We start from the raw sequence: 15795 nt of genomic DNA, 5'->3' as shown, positions 1-15795 counted from the left end.
TATTGGTTCTTCCAGTCACACCCATCTCAGCAGCCATATTAGAGGCCAATTCAATTAGGCTGTGTTATTCTAGGAATAACGCATCCTGTGCACAATTACTGTTATTACGGTAAAAGTGCGCAGTAATACCATTAGTACGGTAAACACTGATTTATGCTCGCAGCCCTCGAGGCCGCAAGAAAAAATCCAGGTTAAAATTACCATATTACCGGTAATATAATTAGCGTCTCATTATTCCTACACTAACGTGACTGAATTGAATTCCCCCTTAAAATGATGAAAAAACCTCCGACAGCTAACAAGGAGTTCAGCTTTTAGATTAGGGATAGTGGTTATAGGGGCATATTCAATTGTTGGCGGTTTCCACTATTACGGTAATACGAAGCCGGATTTCAGCTCGCAGCTCCCTGAAATCCAGCGTGAAAGGTACCGTAATAACGGTAATTCTGCGCACTATTACCGTAATGACGGTGATAGTGCGCACACCGCGTTACTTTAGGCAGTAACGCCAACAATTGAATATGCCCCTTATAGTTTGAAATACAAAGGTAGCATAAGATACCTCCTAATGGCCTGTACTTCTGGTTATAAGTGGATGTTTATTTTAAGTGGCATATAGACAGGGGAGGGCTGGCAAATTTTAGCCCAGGGGCAAGACTTGACTCAGCATTCTATTTTAAAGGAAATAAAATGCAGTTGACCCAGTCCAAGATAGCCCACAATGGGACTGGGGCCCGGGGGGCAGATGCTCCCCAGCCCAGTCTGCCCCTGCATATAGACTACAATATAGTATCTGTATATGCATTATTACTATACTGTACAAGCAATACTTTCTCTTGTTCTTGTAATTGGCAAACACACAACAATATTTTCACAGTAAATAGAAAATATCATCTAAATTATTTTCAGTGTAAAAGCTTTAATGACTAATGGTTCCAAGAAAGTCCCAGGTCCAAGAATGTCCCTGTCATGATGAATGCATGGCTGACTAATTCTGTGTCATGAGGGCATACAGCCAAACAACCAGAAGAAAGTAAGTTACTGAGCCATGGGGAATTGTAGGTGGGAGGAAATTGTGTTTGCTGTCAGTACCATGATAGATATTTTTTCTTTAAAAACCGTGCAAGTCTTGATTCGACAGGCAGTAAGACAGTGATTTAGAGGAATGTCTGTGAGGTGCACAGGCTGAGTACAGAGGACGGATTGCTTAGGGCGGGAGCTGGGCGGGCTCTCTCTTGTGCACGATCTAGCCGTGCTGCCTGTCCAAACTCCTCCACTCTTTTCCAACAGCTCTAAACATCCCACACTGTTATCAGAGGGAGGGAAGACACAATAACATCCCTGCAATAAACTGCGTCTTGGAGCTGTTGGCTGCAGAAGGGAAGCGGCTGACAAGCTCCACCGCCGAGTGCTGCTGATCAGGTGCTGCTAGAGGACGGCACAGGGGGAGATGGCATGTCACCTATTCTCAGGGGAAGTCAGATGAGCCTTAGGAGACATGGACCACCGTATTATCATGTAGCTCTGCATCCTGGTAGAGTCTATCCAAGACCACTATCTTAATGATGGGACATCTGTCCATTTGCTAACCCCAAGCCACTTGTGGACATAGATTATTTTCTCCAGGCTGGGAAGAAGACTTATGTAGGCACCTTCAGTGTATCATTGACCATGGATATACTAGTCTTGTTGGTGACACTTCTAGCAGCCTCTGCACTGGCTACAGGTTGGTTTCTAGTCTATCCTTCTTTTATGTCCCGTTTTTATTACAAAATCTCTATAAGTAACGCTGCTAGAACGATTGCATTATTATAATTAGATTACTGGTGCACCATTACTTAGTATATGTACTAAGTACCACTGTTTTTAGTAAACAAGTGTCCTTGACTGTGACAACTCCCATTTTATTTACAGTTATATATTGGGAAAAGGAAGCATTTTAGAAAAAAGACAGTTTGTATAAATGCAGTTTTGCGTAAAATACTATAAACTTACAACATTTAATGCATGTAAGGTTTGTCAGTGTGTGTGGTTTCTTATACAGCTAAGCTTAGGGGCCATGCTGCATTACATAATGTTGCATAGCTGAACACTTTCTCTGTTTTAACTGTAGTGTGTTACTGATAGATGTAGCCTGTTTAACTCATTCACTTCCATTATAACATATAACATACCTTAAACTCCTGCCTCTACTGCTTAACTGTTTGCATTGGTCATTAAGCAGTTCAAAATTCATGATGGCTTACTGACAGCTATACAATAGTATGGAACACCCTACATGTAGCACACATCGCCTGCACCCTATGGGCCTGATGCAGAGTTGAACATATGCCTGTTTGTGTAGTGTAAATTGTGTGTTTTCACTCTGCGCATGCCCCCCTCTCAAAAAAAATCCCTGCAAGTACCTATCCAGAGATTGCGGAATTGTGAGTCGATCTAGACCTGAACACAGGTGCAAAAACTTGTTTTACAGCCATATTATTTGCACCAGTAAGCTGGTGCACATACACACTGATGATGATTGCAATCCCCAGCTCTAGCTAAGCGTTTTTATTGGCTTATTGCGATTTCTCCTTTGAAAGTATTGGGTGCTTTCTTCATTGTGATTGATTCATTAATTCTTCATTGATCATGCATATATTATAGAAATTTGTATTAAATAAAAAAAAAGTTCTTTCATTCAAACGTGCAAAGGAAGGTTATATCTGCTGTATTATATGAAGTCTAATTGGAAATGCATTTTTCCTTATGGAACAAAATGTATACAAAGTTTTATTGTGCTTATGACCTGGTTTTGTGTATGTGGGTGAAAGTGTGTCTGATGTAGTCCTGGTGCATATGCAACATGCAGAGCTTGAGATGCGCCAGGCTCGGGATATGGGCTAAAATACGTTATTTTTGTGTGCGCATTTTTGAACCGTAAATTACTCCCAAGTTGCTTTCGACTCTGCATGAGCTCCTCTATGTTAAAATAGAACATAGGCTCCTGTGCCAGTCAGTCACTGAATCTGCCAAACCACACTCAATTACTTTGATGACATCTTCCAATTATCTTTATTTGATGCAGATTTGTTAACATACACACAAAGTGTTCTTCTATTATGTTAAAATACAAGTACTTACTCTGAAATAATTTCTGTGAAATTGGCTATATATGTGTTTAGTTGATTCTTTGCATTCGTTAAACAAACATGTCGAGTAGCCCCAATATATTTTCCACCTATCTTCTTGTTTTAAATTGGGAATACTCCAATCTGGCCCTCATTGAGAATATTTAGGGCCTGATTCATTAAAGCAGGCAAAACGAACATATTGTGCATTTTGTTAAAAACACATGTAATTTGGGCATACGCACGTCCGTATTCAACTACATGCAGATCTGAAGAAACGTCTCATGTTGAATATGGGTCTAGGCACACTCTGCTTTGACAGACAAAATACACTGCAGGATACGTCCAATCCATATGTGTAATATAAAGTCCCATAATTGCTGTCACCTCTTAATAATAGTCTTTGATGAAAAAAACATTAAAAATAAAAAACTAATTTTATTCCACCCCCTGCCCCATAAAATACATTTATCAGGACATTATTATCTACTGTACATAAAATGCATTTTTCCAGTTGCTCCTGATTGCAAACACACGTCCTGGCATACATATGTGACCGTTATCACACTCATTCGGCACTTACACCTGACCTGTAGCTGGTGCAAGTGTTACATACCTTTGAATCGAGTACTGCTGCATGCGCTCAAGCTTGGCGCGCCCTTACTGTACATTGACCACGTGCATGCACCAATTTCACTCCCCGTTGCGCCCATGCAATTGTCGGTTGTCATAAGTGTCCTTTGCGATCGAAGATGAATTTGATGTTGCTGCTCTCACTGGCGTATAGTCCGGTTCTGGGCATGTGCACAGAGATTTTTTATGCAAAATATGGCACATATTGGCATTCAACTAAATCAGGCCCCAGATGTTTAAATATATTTTTACTGTGGGATAATGTATCATAATATACAAGTAATGTAATTTGTTACAAGTTGTATCATTTGATAACCTAACAAATATTGTTATTAGTGAGTCACTGCATAAACAATGTCATAACAATGTGATGTTACTAAGAATTCTTTATAATGTTTGAAATAGTGAGTAGGGACATCACATCATCACCTAAGTATTCCAAATTATATACACTGTTACTTTCAGGTATATGTTCATCAAAGGTAGGACAAACCCTATTGTTGTCTCAGGTTCAGGGCCGGATTAAGGGAATGGAGGCCCCTGGGCTAAGGGGGCCCCCATTACCCCGTGAGGGCCCCCCCCCGTGATCCGAGCTGCCCGCGCCCCGCCCCCCCAGCACTTACCTCCTTCCCCGACACGCTGTGCGCTCTTTACTGAGGAGATCTCGTGAGAGTGAGACTCACGAGATCTCCTCAGTAAGGAGACTACAGCGCGCCGGAGAAGGACTGCAGGGAAAGTGCTCAGCAGAACTGATCGCGCCGGGGGAGCCCCCACCCCCGACCGATCAATACTGCTGCTGAGCACTTTCAAGGGCCCCCTGGATGCCATAGGCCCCTGGGCTGTAGCCCAGTTAGCCCTATGGTTAATCCGGTCCTGCTCAGGTTCCCTGATTGTCAGCAGCAGACTTGCTGGCCTCCAGTATTTAGTCTGAGAAGCTCCATTCTTGCTTTCTTTTTTTTAAAAAAATAGAAATTGTGAATATTGTACTTAGAGTATTGAGTGAGAAGCATGTTGTGTGCTTTAATGAGTTTGGTGTGAGAGCCACATAGTTTTGAAAAACGTAGACTAAGTATGTTGTCTAGCTATATCTTTTGGAAAGAATATCTATATCACACTATGTATATTAATAACTGGATGTACCAATTAACACAGTTCACCCATTTTTGGCGAATGAAGGACTTGTAGCAAGAATGATGATCTTTTAAAGTTATTTTACTGCTAAGTTTGTGAAAAATATGCTGACAAATCTAGTTATATATCAGAGAAATTTTTATAGAAATGAACATTGGGAAATCTGTAATTGGAAGTAATGGGATTCACATAATGAACTATTTTGTGCATCTCTACCATGTGTGTTCTCTCTGTTTTAATTGACCTCCCAATCCATTCCATATTTCCCTATCCTCTATATAAAATACTCTAGTAAGAAAAAATGATTTTGCTAATGAGTGCAATCAGAGCAGTGGAGGGACACATGCATACAAATCCTATAGTTATATTGTAGTAGTATCGTATAGTTACCTATACAGAGAAACAATCCCTTGTCATTGTCTGTAACCAATGCTTCTCCAAGCATACTAGTCTGGGGAGTAAGCTCTGCTCAGTGAAAGGTTGTCAGTGTAGCTTATTGCCACAGTTTGTCCAATCAACTGTACTGATTTCCTTCTACTGGACAGTGTTTACTTTTAAACTACTTTTGAAAGTATTACAGGAGCAGGTTATGTATCACAATATTATTTCCTGGATTTATTTCATTTGCTAGCCTTGAAACCTTAATGAAGATTATTTAGATTACTCTAAGCATTCTCACTTCATCTAAAGTCCACCATTCAGCAAGATTCTGTATTTGTTGATACAGAATTTATATTTGTATGTGCTAAACACAGTTGTAACTGTGAAAAATATTGTTTAATTGTGTGTCATCAGTCAAGTGCAATATTTGCACCACTTGTGATTGGCTGAGCAGCTTTTGACCCTCCTGGTACTTTTGTGGCAAAGGCCTGAAAAAATAATTTATCGTTGCCTATTAGCGTTTTTATATATTATTTACTCTGAGCTGATTTGTGGAGCAAGATTCCCAGTTGGACTACAGCGTGAAAGAAGATTTTTTATTTTAAAGTGTTAAAAGAGGGATTTGGGGAGTCTGTATTTAAACAATATTTTTTAAACACTTTGTGTGGAATGTTTTTTGCATACTACTTGCCATAATTACTGGTAAATTAGATCTCGCTATGCATTGTTACTGGGCAAATTCCACTTTTTAAAGAGCGAATTACATCTTACTTGGAATCATAGCTGAAATATAAAATCTTGCTCTGCAATATTAATGGGCAAATTATGTCTGCTGAAGGCAAAATACATTTTCACATTATTACAAATGAAATCATCCTGGCCATTACTGGCCCATTACTACAGCTAAATCTTTGCTTGGCACTATTACTAGTATAGTTCAGCTTACAGTGCAACTTGTTGAGCATTATTACTTGTCCGTTTAGCTTCTGTTGTGTGTTATTGTTGCCACACTACATTTTTCTGGGTATTAACACATATATATTTCCATATTGCTGAGTCGTATTACATTCTGCTATTTTTTATTATGGGTATAATGCATCTGTGAGGGGAATTATTACTGAACAAATTACATTTAGCTAAGGGCAAATTATGCTTTGTTATTTATTTTACTGGACTAATTCAGAGAGATGTACTTACTACTTCAGTTGTGCCTTACTGGTTATTTTACTACTGTTAGGCATAGAACAGTGCTTACCAATTTGGTTTAGTTATGAAGCTTGTTTTGATGTTTATTATAATGACTTTTTCTACTTTTTTGATGAGAGAATATTTTGGTTTAAGTGTTAATGGTTGCTTATAAAATGGTCCTTCTATATAATTTCCTTTTGTGTGTGCTAGGTACCCCAGTTTTGACAGCACTTTTCTCTTTACTGTCAAAGGCAAGGCAAAGTCATCTTTATTGCTCACAGTTTTTAGGCATAAATATCTTCTTTATGGATCTAATAGTTCTGTTGTTTGACCTACCATTTATTAATACTGGCTTATATATACAGCTTTAACGAGGCCCACAATGGTTAGCCCTCCCTCTCCATTAGCTGGACATCAACACAGAGAGGATGTATATTTGCAGGGATCTAACTAGACTTTTGTGCTTCCCATAGCAAGATTTTGTAAGGGCCCCCATGTACCACCCAAGTGAAAAAACCCCCCATATATATACATGAGGTTTTGACAGGGGAGGTGGGGTCCCCAGCTAAGGGCCCCACAGCAGCCACATTCCCCCTACGGTAGTTATGTATTTGTTAGAGTGGTCTAAACACTGTTCCTGAACAGGTCAGGGATTGGATTGGTCAGAGACTGGCAACGATCCAGACAAAATCGTAAACCAATCAGAGGCAGGTGGTGGTCAAAGGTAGAATTCAAACAACAGGCTAAGGGTTAAAAGGCAGGCGGCAAGGTGCAACAAACAATCCAGGTCACAATAGAGAATCGCAGTAATAAACCACACAGTTCAGCACTTTGGATTATACTAAACTATCGCCACCAAAGGAGGTAAGGAGAGAGGGATTAATGAAGGTTGAGGGAACAAAGCAGGATAAGGTTTAGATTTAAGTTTAACCGGTAACTAGCTGAGCAAGTGGAATTGCCCTCCTCCGAATCTAACATTACCCCACTTTGAGAAGCAGTCACGGGACCCCAATGCAATAGGCATCTGAGGGTATAAATTGTGAAAGGCCCTCTTGAGTTTGTTTGCATGCAGATTTCTGGCTGGATACCAAGATCCCCTTACCCCTTCCAATGAACGAGATAATGAACATGCCCTTGAACTTTTTTGGAATCTAAGATTTTGTCAATTATAAGCTTTGGTTAAACATCCACCTGGACTAGAGATGGTTTGGCTGAGGCTCTATGAATCTTGAATGATTGGGGATCACTTGGTAGCAAACAGGGTTACTTTCCTGATGATTCTTAAAGATCCAATAAATTTAATACTCTTGGTAGCCAGCCATATCTTGTCACCAACCTTGAAATAAACCACCTTATGATGTCTATCAAAACATGTTTTTTATTGAAAAGCCACACGAGAGAACAGCTTGGTTTTTCCTTAAAATAATTCTAATACGTGCAGTGACCTTCTCAACTTCTGTGGTGTTTGAGTCCTGGAGATCATAAGAACAGGCTTTTGGATGTTGACCCTATGTACAGAAAAATGGAGCAACCCCAAATGAAGTGTGAGGAATATTGATAGTTGGCCAAGGAAGTGACTCATCCAAACTCTGTCCAATTATTGCAAATATGGGAGGTGTAACACCTGAGATGCTGCTCCAGAATTTGATTTACTCTCTTTGTCCGATTGTTTGAGGGTGACCAGCAGAGGAGAAACTTAGACTGATCCCAAGCATCAAACAAAAGACGTCCAAAAACGGGCTACAAATTGTGAAACTCTATCTGACACAATGTTGGAAGGAATTCCTTGTGGTATATTTTGAACAAACAGAGAAGCCAAGGCTTTGGCACTTGGGTTTCCCTATTGGGGACTTGCAACAGGCACATGTTTGTCAAGTGTTTACAAAGTTATATTTAAGAGATGTCCACCAAAGGGAATGTGATAATATATTAATGATCTTGAAGAGGCCTGGATGATCTGCTGTTTTCATCTCATGAGCTTCTACAAGAATGGCTTGTCTAAGACTTTTAGGCTCAAATAGTAAATTAGAATGTACATCAGCTGGAGCTTCAATTTGGGCTACCCGAAGCTGTGAGTATAGAGCCTGGGTAAGGACTGCCACAATATTGGCAGGAGGAACTATGGGCGTTGGCGATGCCAATTCTGGGTTCTGTTTAGAAAGCTTCTGGAAAGAGCATCTTCTTTTAAGATTCTTTGAGCCTGCCCTGTAGGTGACTGTAAAATTGAATTGGGAGAAGAATAGTAACCAATGAGTGTTTCATAGATTCAATATTTTAGCATTTACAATGTATAGCAGACTTTTGTGGTCAATGAACACAGTAATATTGTACTTAGCCTCCTCCATCCAGTGTCTCCACTCATTAAATGCCCATTTTACTTCCTTAGTATCTGTGTCATCATTTATCTCTGCACTGGAGAATTTCCTGGAGAAGAATGCGCAGGGGTGCAGTTATTTTTTTTTTTTTATCCCCTGTGTTAACTTGTGACAAAATGGCTCCAGCGCCCACATCAGAAGCATCATCTTCCACTATAGAGGGCAACTTAAAATTGGGGTGACAAAGGGTGGGTGCATTACATAAAGATAATTTTAAAGTTTGCTGGGACAGCTTCCTTTCTCGGTCATGGCAGGGAGTGTGGCAAAGAAAAAAATAGTGGATAAATCTGTAATAATAATTGGCAAAACTCTATAGGGCTTTTAGTTTATTGGAATTATGCATTCCTCAATTGCATGGGCTTTGGGTGGATGCACGGAAATCCCTGCCCATAAATAATATATCCTAAGAAAGAAACATGAGGAATTTCAATTGAGTATTTTTGAACAACTTGGCAAACGTGACCGATGTTTTCTCAGGGAAGTAGAATAAATTAATAAGTCATCCAGGTAGACAACAACAAACTTTCCTAGATAATCTCGGAGCACATTGTAAATAAGGTCCTGGAAAACTGCTGGTGTGTTAATCAAACCAAATGACATGACCAGGTATTTGTTTTGACCAGTATGTGTGTTAAACGCTGTCTTTCAAGTTGTAGGTAGTTCTATAAACTATTTTAGCGAATATGGCTGTTCCTGTTGGTCAAACAGCTCCGGGTTTAAAGGGAGAGGGTATCTGTATTTATCTGTGATATGGTTCAAGACCTTATAGTTAAAACAATCTAAAGTCCTCTGTCCTTCTGAGATACGAAGAATAGACCTGTTGCTAATGTGGGTTTAGAAGGCCTGATCCTCTGTAATATAGTCTTCTGCAGTTTTAAGCACAGGGGTTGACAAAGTTAATAATCAGTCCTTAGGTACTGTAGGCTCAGTATTAATTCAGTGGCACAGTCATATGGCCGATGGGGCCGTAAAGAATCTGCTGTCTTTTTACAGAAAACATGTGTGAAACCTTGATATGATGCAGGAATTTAATCTGATATTCTCTTCGGTAGTAAGCCTGGCAGCCCCTACTTGCATTGGCTCAGGAGAATCTGGAGAAGTTTGTGGTATTGGAAAATAACAACCCCCTGATGCAAACTTTTTCTGCTGGTAACGCTCATTGAAACTTCTAGCTATCCTGATAAAAAAAACGGCATTAGACTACCAAGTGTTTCAGGGACAATATATTGTACAAGAGTTGCACTTGTCCCTAGCAAACAGGGTTCAAAGAAGTTAATAATGATACTTACCTGCCCCCCACAGTTATTTCCTTCTGGTGTTTTATGGCGGGGAGGGGCATGGCTTAAGGTCTTCATAATGATGCTAGGCAACTGGGCAGGAGTGAGGTAGCGCTATTAGCCGCTGATTGACTGAGTGACGCTGGTTGTTATTACTAGGCAAACAACTGAGCGAGCAGCCGCAGTGCACACAGCGAAATCTAACAGCCACAGGGCTCTCAAATATTGTGTGTGTTATTAACAGCCATTCCAAGTTACTCTTGAAATCTCTTGAAATGTAGTTATAGACAAATGTAGCCACAACAGAGCACATAGAAGTTGCATGTATTTCTATTATTTACAGATCTGGAGGAACATTTAATAACTGACAAAACACCCATGTACGTAAGATTATTCTGTTTAATTTTCATTTTTCCCTTTCCTACATTACCATGTCAACTTACTTTTTATGTGATCAGCAAAATTGTAAAAGTGTATATGTATTTATTATGAACTCATACGTTGTTTGAATTAATAAATAATAAGAATAAATGACTGTACATTGCAAAAGAAAAACAAACTCAGTTTCAGTATTTACATAACAAAACAAAGATTTGTAGGTAGAAAAGTAATTGATCCACTCTAAACCACCCCTTGTTGAACTTTAATTAAAATAAAACGTATTGCGTATTGGGTTGATGTGGGTTTTCAAAATAAACACAAATAAACATATCTACAGGCATCTTTCTCAGGATTCATGTGTTCTTTATTCATCAGCTCTTTTGATCTGTACATTAGTCATACACTACTGTGGTTTCTAGCTTTACCTCTTGGGATCTCTTTCCCTTTACTTAAGAGATAAGTAGTCTGACAGGAAACAAATAAAGTTTAAAGAACATCATATTAAAAATTCAATATTTTGTAAAGGGAGTAGTGCAGCATTAACCATGTAACTGGAGGGCACAAGATCACTGACATGTTCTAATAATAATAGATCAAAGTGCCTTTCTTAGCGCCTGCTCAGCCAAAGGGGACAGCAAGAAGTGATTGTGCTATGGCCCAAGTGGCAGAGTGTTGTTACAAGTACCCCAAACACTGAAAAATCAAAGCAAAACTCACAAAGTTAAAGTGACGATTGGGTTATTGCTCAATGGTTATATTTTTGTGAATCATTAGATTTGTGTTTATCACTCTGCAGAATGGAAAAAAGCCATTCTGTATTATTTCAATTCATTACTAGTAATGACTGTACTTGCTGGAGAGGCTAAATGGTGATTTGTCAAAAAATGTACAAGACAGGACACTTAATGACATATTTATAGTTACAGTTCAGGGAAAATTCTCATTATAAAGTGGAACTAACCCAAAAATCACAATACACCATATTAATAATCCTGATTGAAATCACTTAGTTTTCACAAAATGTTAAAGGGTAACTCCACTGAAAATTTTGCCTAGTTAAAATCTTTATGCATTGTTTCCTGATACTTCAAATAGAAAGTGTGCCTGAAATTGCCTGTTTAAGACTCGGCTATTCCTGCTTGACAGACATTTTGTAAAAATCGACCATCCTTAGCAACAGTGGTAACCTTAAAAACAATCATTGCTGTCTATGATCTACATTCCTCTATTCACTACAATAGTATGTGGCAAGAAGCCAGTTTTACTGTTACTTTTTACATTGTTGCAACAATGATGCATGCAGCCCTCTGCAAACAGTCAAAAGTGCTGCAGATTAACTAAATTTTATTCTCAAACATAAGGTTATATACACACAACCCTTACAATTATGTATTCATGATAAGTTTGCAATACATTTATGGCGTGTGTAAATGGATTTGGAAAAAAAAATGATTGTACTACATGAAATAGTGCATATTTACATTTTACATGCATTTAACGTGTGTTGCTCTGCAATACATTTTTTTAATGATTTTTCCATTTCAGTGCATCTGAAATGCGTCAGCTCAGTTTAAAAATTACATTCAACTTAATGGTAGTTCATTGTTAATGTAATGAGCTGTTTTTAAGAAATATTTGCAAATACATTTCCATGAATATGCCAAGCAAAAGTGAACACAGTTGTAAAAGCATCTTAGAGCATGTCAAATGTATTTTATATGTGATTTATATGTGCATTTACTATTGTTTTAGCACACAGAAAAAAAAGCAGTACAAACAGCAGTATACGCGTAGCCTAGGGGAGCGGAAAAATGAATAAAACTTTAGCAAATGATTGTATTATCTATTGAATAATATGAATTTACACTAAAAAAGGAGGACAACCTAATTCTACCTGTAGGTTTTTGAAAGGTGGTGTTTGCATCTGCCATAGCTGGCTCGCTATCACATCATGGGGGTCTAGTTAAATTAATACTGTGTAATCAAAATACCTTTTAAAGTACAGCACTTCCACATCAGAATGGTGAATCCTGTGACATGTTTTTATTGTTACGCATGCTAAGGAAAGTCTCTGCCGCCAGCTTATAGTAATATATCCAGGCTAATACTAGCTAGCTTGAAAATCTCCTGTTATATTCAGTTTACATTGCATCTTTCCTGAAGGTCATCATCTGTTATATTTTCTTTTTCTTTCTGTCATAAATAAATAAACAATTTAATAAATTTAATAAAAATATGAATATTTGGTATTCCTCTACTAGGAAACAAAGTTAATTAAAGTGTGGAATACATTAAATGGTTTGGCCTAATGTCATGGATGTAGCTTTTGTTGGAATCTAAAAAAGTGTATTTTTTTTCCTGCTTTCGCCTATTTTTCCCTGTATAATAAAATTAAAAATGTTTATTCCAATATGCCCCTATGCAAGGTTATAAGGTGACTTGTTTATAAAAAGGAAAAACAAAAAAACAAAACAAAAGCAAAAAGAAAGGAAAATGATAAAGAGTGTGTTTATGATTTGGTGGGTGTTGGATGGAATTATTCATGTTCAAGACTGCTGTGAAATGTCTGTTTATATGGATTTTTCATTGAGGGTAGTCCTGACTCCTGACAGTATCGTTAATATGACTGATTTTCCTCTTACATTTGCATATGAATCATTACTTAAAACATTTCTGAATTTCTCTTTGGTAAGTTATTGCAATGAGTTTGAAATCATCATGGAGTTCCTTCCTGGGATTGTTATTATACCATACTTGATAACTTTGAAGATCACCCTTCTGGGAGATCTCCAAAGTTGTCCTTGTCTCTTCGGGGCATGGTCACGCTAAACCCGTCATCCTGGCCGCACTTCCTGCCATACAATACCACCTTCGGCCTATTATAAAAGAGGGTGGGGCCAGGATGATGTGATTAGCCTCGCCCCCACCCACTTCACCAACGAAGCGAGCAGGGGGCTGGAGGTTTCCCTGCTCTTCCGGGAGTCCGTAAGAAAAAATTTGGGAGTCTCCCAGACATTCCGGGAGAGTATTATACCCAGTGACAAGGAAATGAACATGGTTCTAATGACTAAAGAATAATTTACCTTTCAAGAGCTGTTTGATACAAGTTTTTATCAACCACTGTCTCATGAATTATTTCAAACAAATTACATAAGTATTTACTTTCTCTATTGGATGAAGTGCTTATTAATAGGAGATTATACTTTTGAAGTAGATAAATCTCAGATGTCAAAAATTTATACTGTATATCGCCTAAAGTTTGCAAAAATAAGGAAAACTCGGGGCGCCTGATTGTTTCGGATCATAGTGGGTTATCTGCAATACTAGCAAATATATGCATGGATATCTTAAAATACTAGTACCTGATAAATTAATATATATATATATATATATATATATATATATATATATATATATATATATATATATATTATGTGGACGCTTTGCTCAAATTTCTGTTTTATTGGCTGATTTAGCATGTATTTTGTTTGGCTTAGATGGTGATTCTATTTGTATTTATACATTTCTCATGATATTGGTACTAGAGCTGCTTCTTTAAAGAGAGGTGAGGATCTGAGATGGCAGAGCACAATTAATTTAAAGGGGAGGCGATCAATTTTTTTTTTTTTTTAGAATGACTTTTTAATGGAGTTTAAGACATATATAACACAAGGAAAAACAAACAAAATCACACTCAAGAAACAATAGCAAAATACAGGACACATGACCTACGCAACATAAAAGTGCAGAGACCGAGGCACTGTACCAGACCATAACATGCATTAGTTTCAGGCTAAATGTCCCAGAATATATTCTCAGTAATGGCTTGGAGAAACACAAGAAAAAAGAAAAGAAAAAGGAGGGGGTCATGGTGAAAGGGGAAAGAGGAGGGGAGGAGGAAATGGAAGGGAAGGGTCTAGTCCTTGAATAGCAAAATGACAGACATCCAGTAACGGAGAACACCCGGCCATGGTCTGAGCTAGAAGTAAACAGGGAAGGATGGAAGGTCTTCCTATGAAGGTGGAGCGGAATTTAAGGCAGCATACTGTATATAATTCTAGAAATTTCATCCAGAGTCCCCATATCACATAATAACTCAGATTTATCATCAGAGGACAGGAGTAATTCATCCATAACTCTATAAAATTCTAATCTGCTGAACCATTCCCAGATGAATGGTGGACAGGGAGACCTCCAATGGACTGGGATCACTGCTTTAGCTGTCAAATTCAGAAATCTCCATAAAGACTTTTTGAAGCAGGACATGGGAGCGCTTGTCTTGTTAAGAAGCCAAGAAGCAGGATTTTCAGGTACTGCATCTACCATGATGTCTGTGGAAATGGACATGACCTGAATCCAAAAGAGAAGTAATGGGGCGCAATTCTACCGTATGTGAAGAGGTGTACCAGGAGCAGTCTTACAATGCCAGCATGAGCCAGAGACCCCATGATAGATTTTCGCCTTGTACTGAGTCTCTGTAATCGAGACAGTCAGATTCCCAAAGCTCAGAACCAAATTCCCTCTCCCAATATCTAGTACATTTAGGCAGACAGTTGAAAGGGTTTTCTACCAGAAATTTGCAGAGGGCTGAAAACAGGTGGGATGGGCAGAGGGACATGGAGGAAAGTAATTCAAACTCTGTCAGTTCCCTAACGGTATCTCTACTGGGAAGACCAGAAACCAAGAAATGCTTAATCTGAATACATTGCCATATTTCTGAGTCTGGTAACCCCCATTTGGTTTGAATATCACTGAAGTAAGGTACACCAGCAGAGCACGCTAGTTGACCTGCATGAGGAATCCCTGCCCTACTCCACCACCTGTCAATTTTTAAAAATAATTATAATAAAACATAATTGTTTTTATCTCTGATAGTAAATAATGTCTAACTATGGAGCGTGAACATGAGTTCTAAATGTTTACTTTCCTATGCATGTTTAGAACATGGTTGGTGGGAGAAATTTGAGGTTTATTGCACATGGAAATACGTAGCCCATGTGGCCCTATAGTTTTGCTATATTAGTTATTTTGTTAACATATATTAAGATATTGTAAAGTACACATGAAACTTGTTTTTTGGATTTAATAATAAAGCTTAGGAATCAGAATTCAATCATCTCAAAAATCAAATAAAGAAAATACATTACTTATGGCATCTCAAAAATCAAATAAAGAAAATACATTACTTATGGCACTTAGTCATCAGCCACTACCCCTCAGTTAGTGTATCCCTATTGGTCATTATCTTATTTTTCATAGCAAGTATACATAAAAGTATTGCATTAGGGAAGCCAGGACAAAGACAGTATTTGCAATATT

General features: G+C 38.3%; 1 protein-coding gene across 2 annotated transcripts in view; it reads left to right on the top strand.

Annotated features, from left to right (window-relative positions):
• Positions 1-1219: 1219 nt before the first annotated feature.
• Positions 1220-15795, top strand: part of NTN4 (netrin 4) — a 126733-nt gene continuing 112157 nt past the window's right edge. The window contains exon 1 of one of the 2 annotated variants that reach the window (XM_075209423.1): positions 1220-1726. In XM_075209423.1, the coding sequence (XP_075065524.1) occupies positions 1672-1726 (55 nt within the window). In that variant the 5' untranslated portion in view covers positions 1220-1671. The remainder of the gene's footprint in view (positions 1727-15795) is intronic. The other variant, XM_075209422.1, reaches the window with a different exon arrangement.

This window comes from Mixophyes fleayi, chromosome 4 (assembly GCF_038048845.1).
Source record: "Mixophyes fleayi isolate aMixFle1 chromosome 4, aMixFle1.hap1, whole genome shotgun sequence".
Classification (NCBI taxonomy): Eukaryota; Metazoa; Chordata; class Amphibia; order Anura; family Limnodynastidae; genus Mixophyes; species Mixophyes fleayi.
This window is presented reverse-complemented; position numbering and strand designations above follow the sequence as displayed.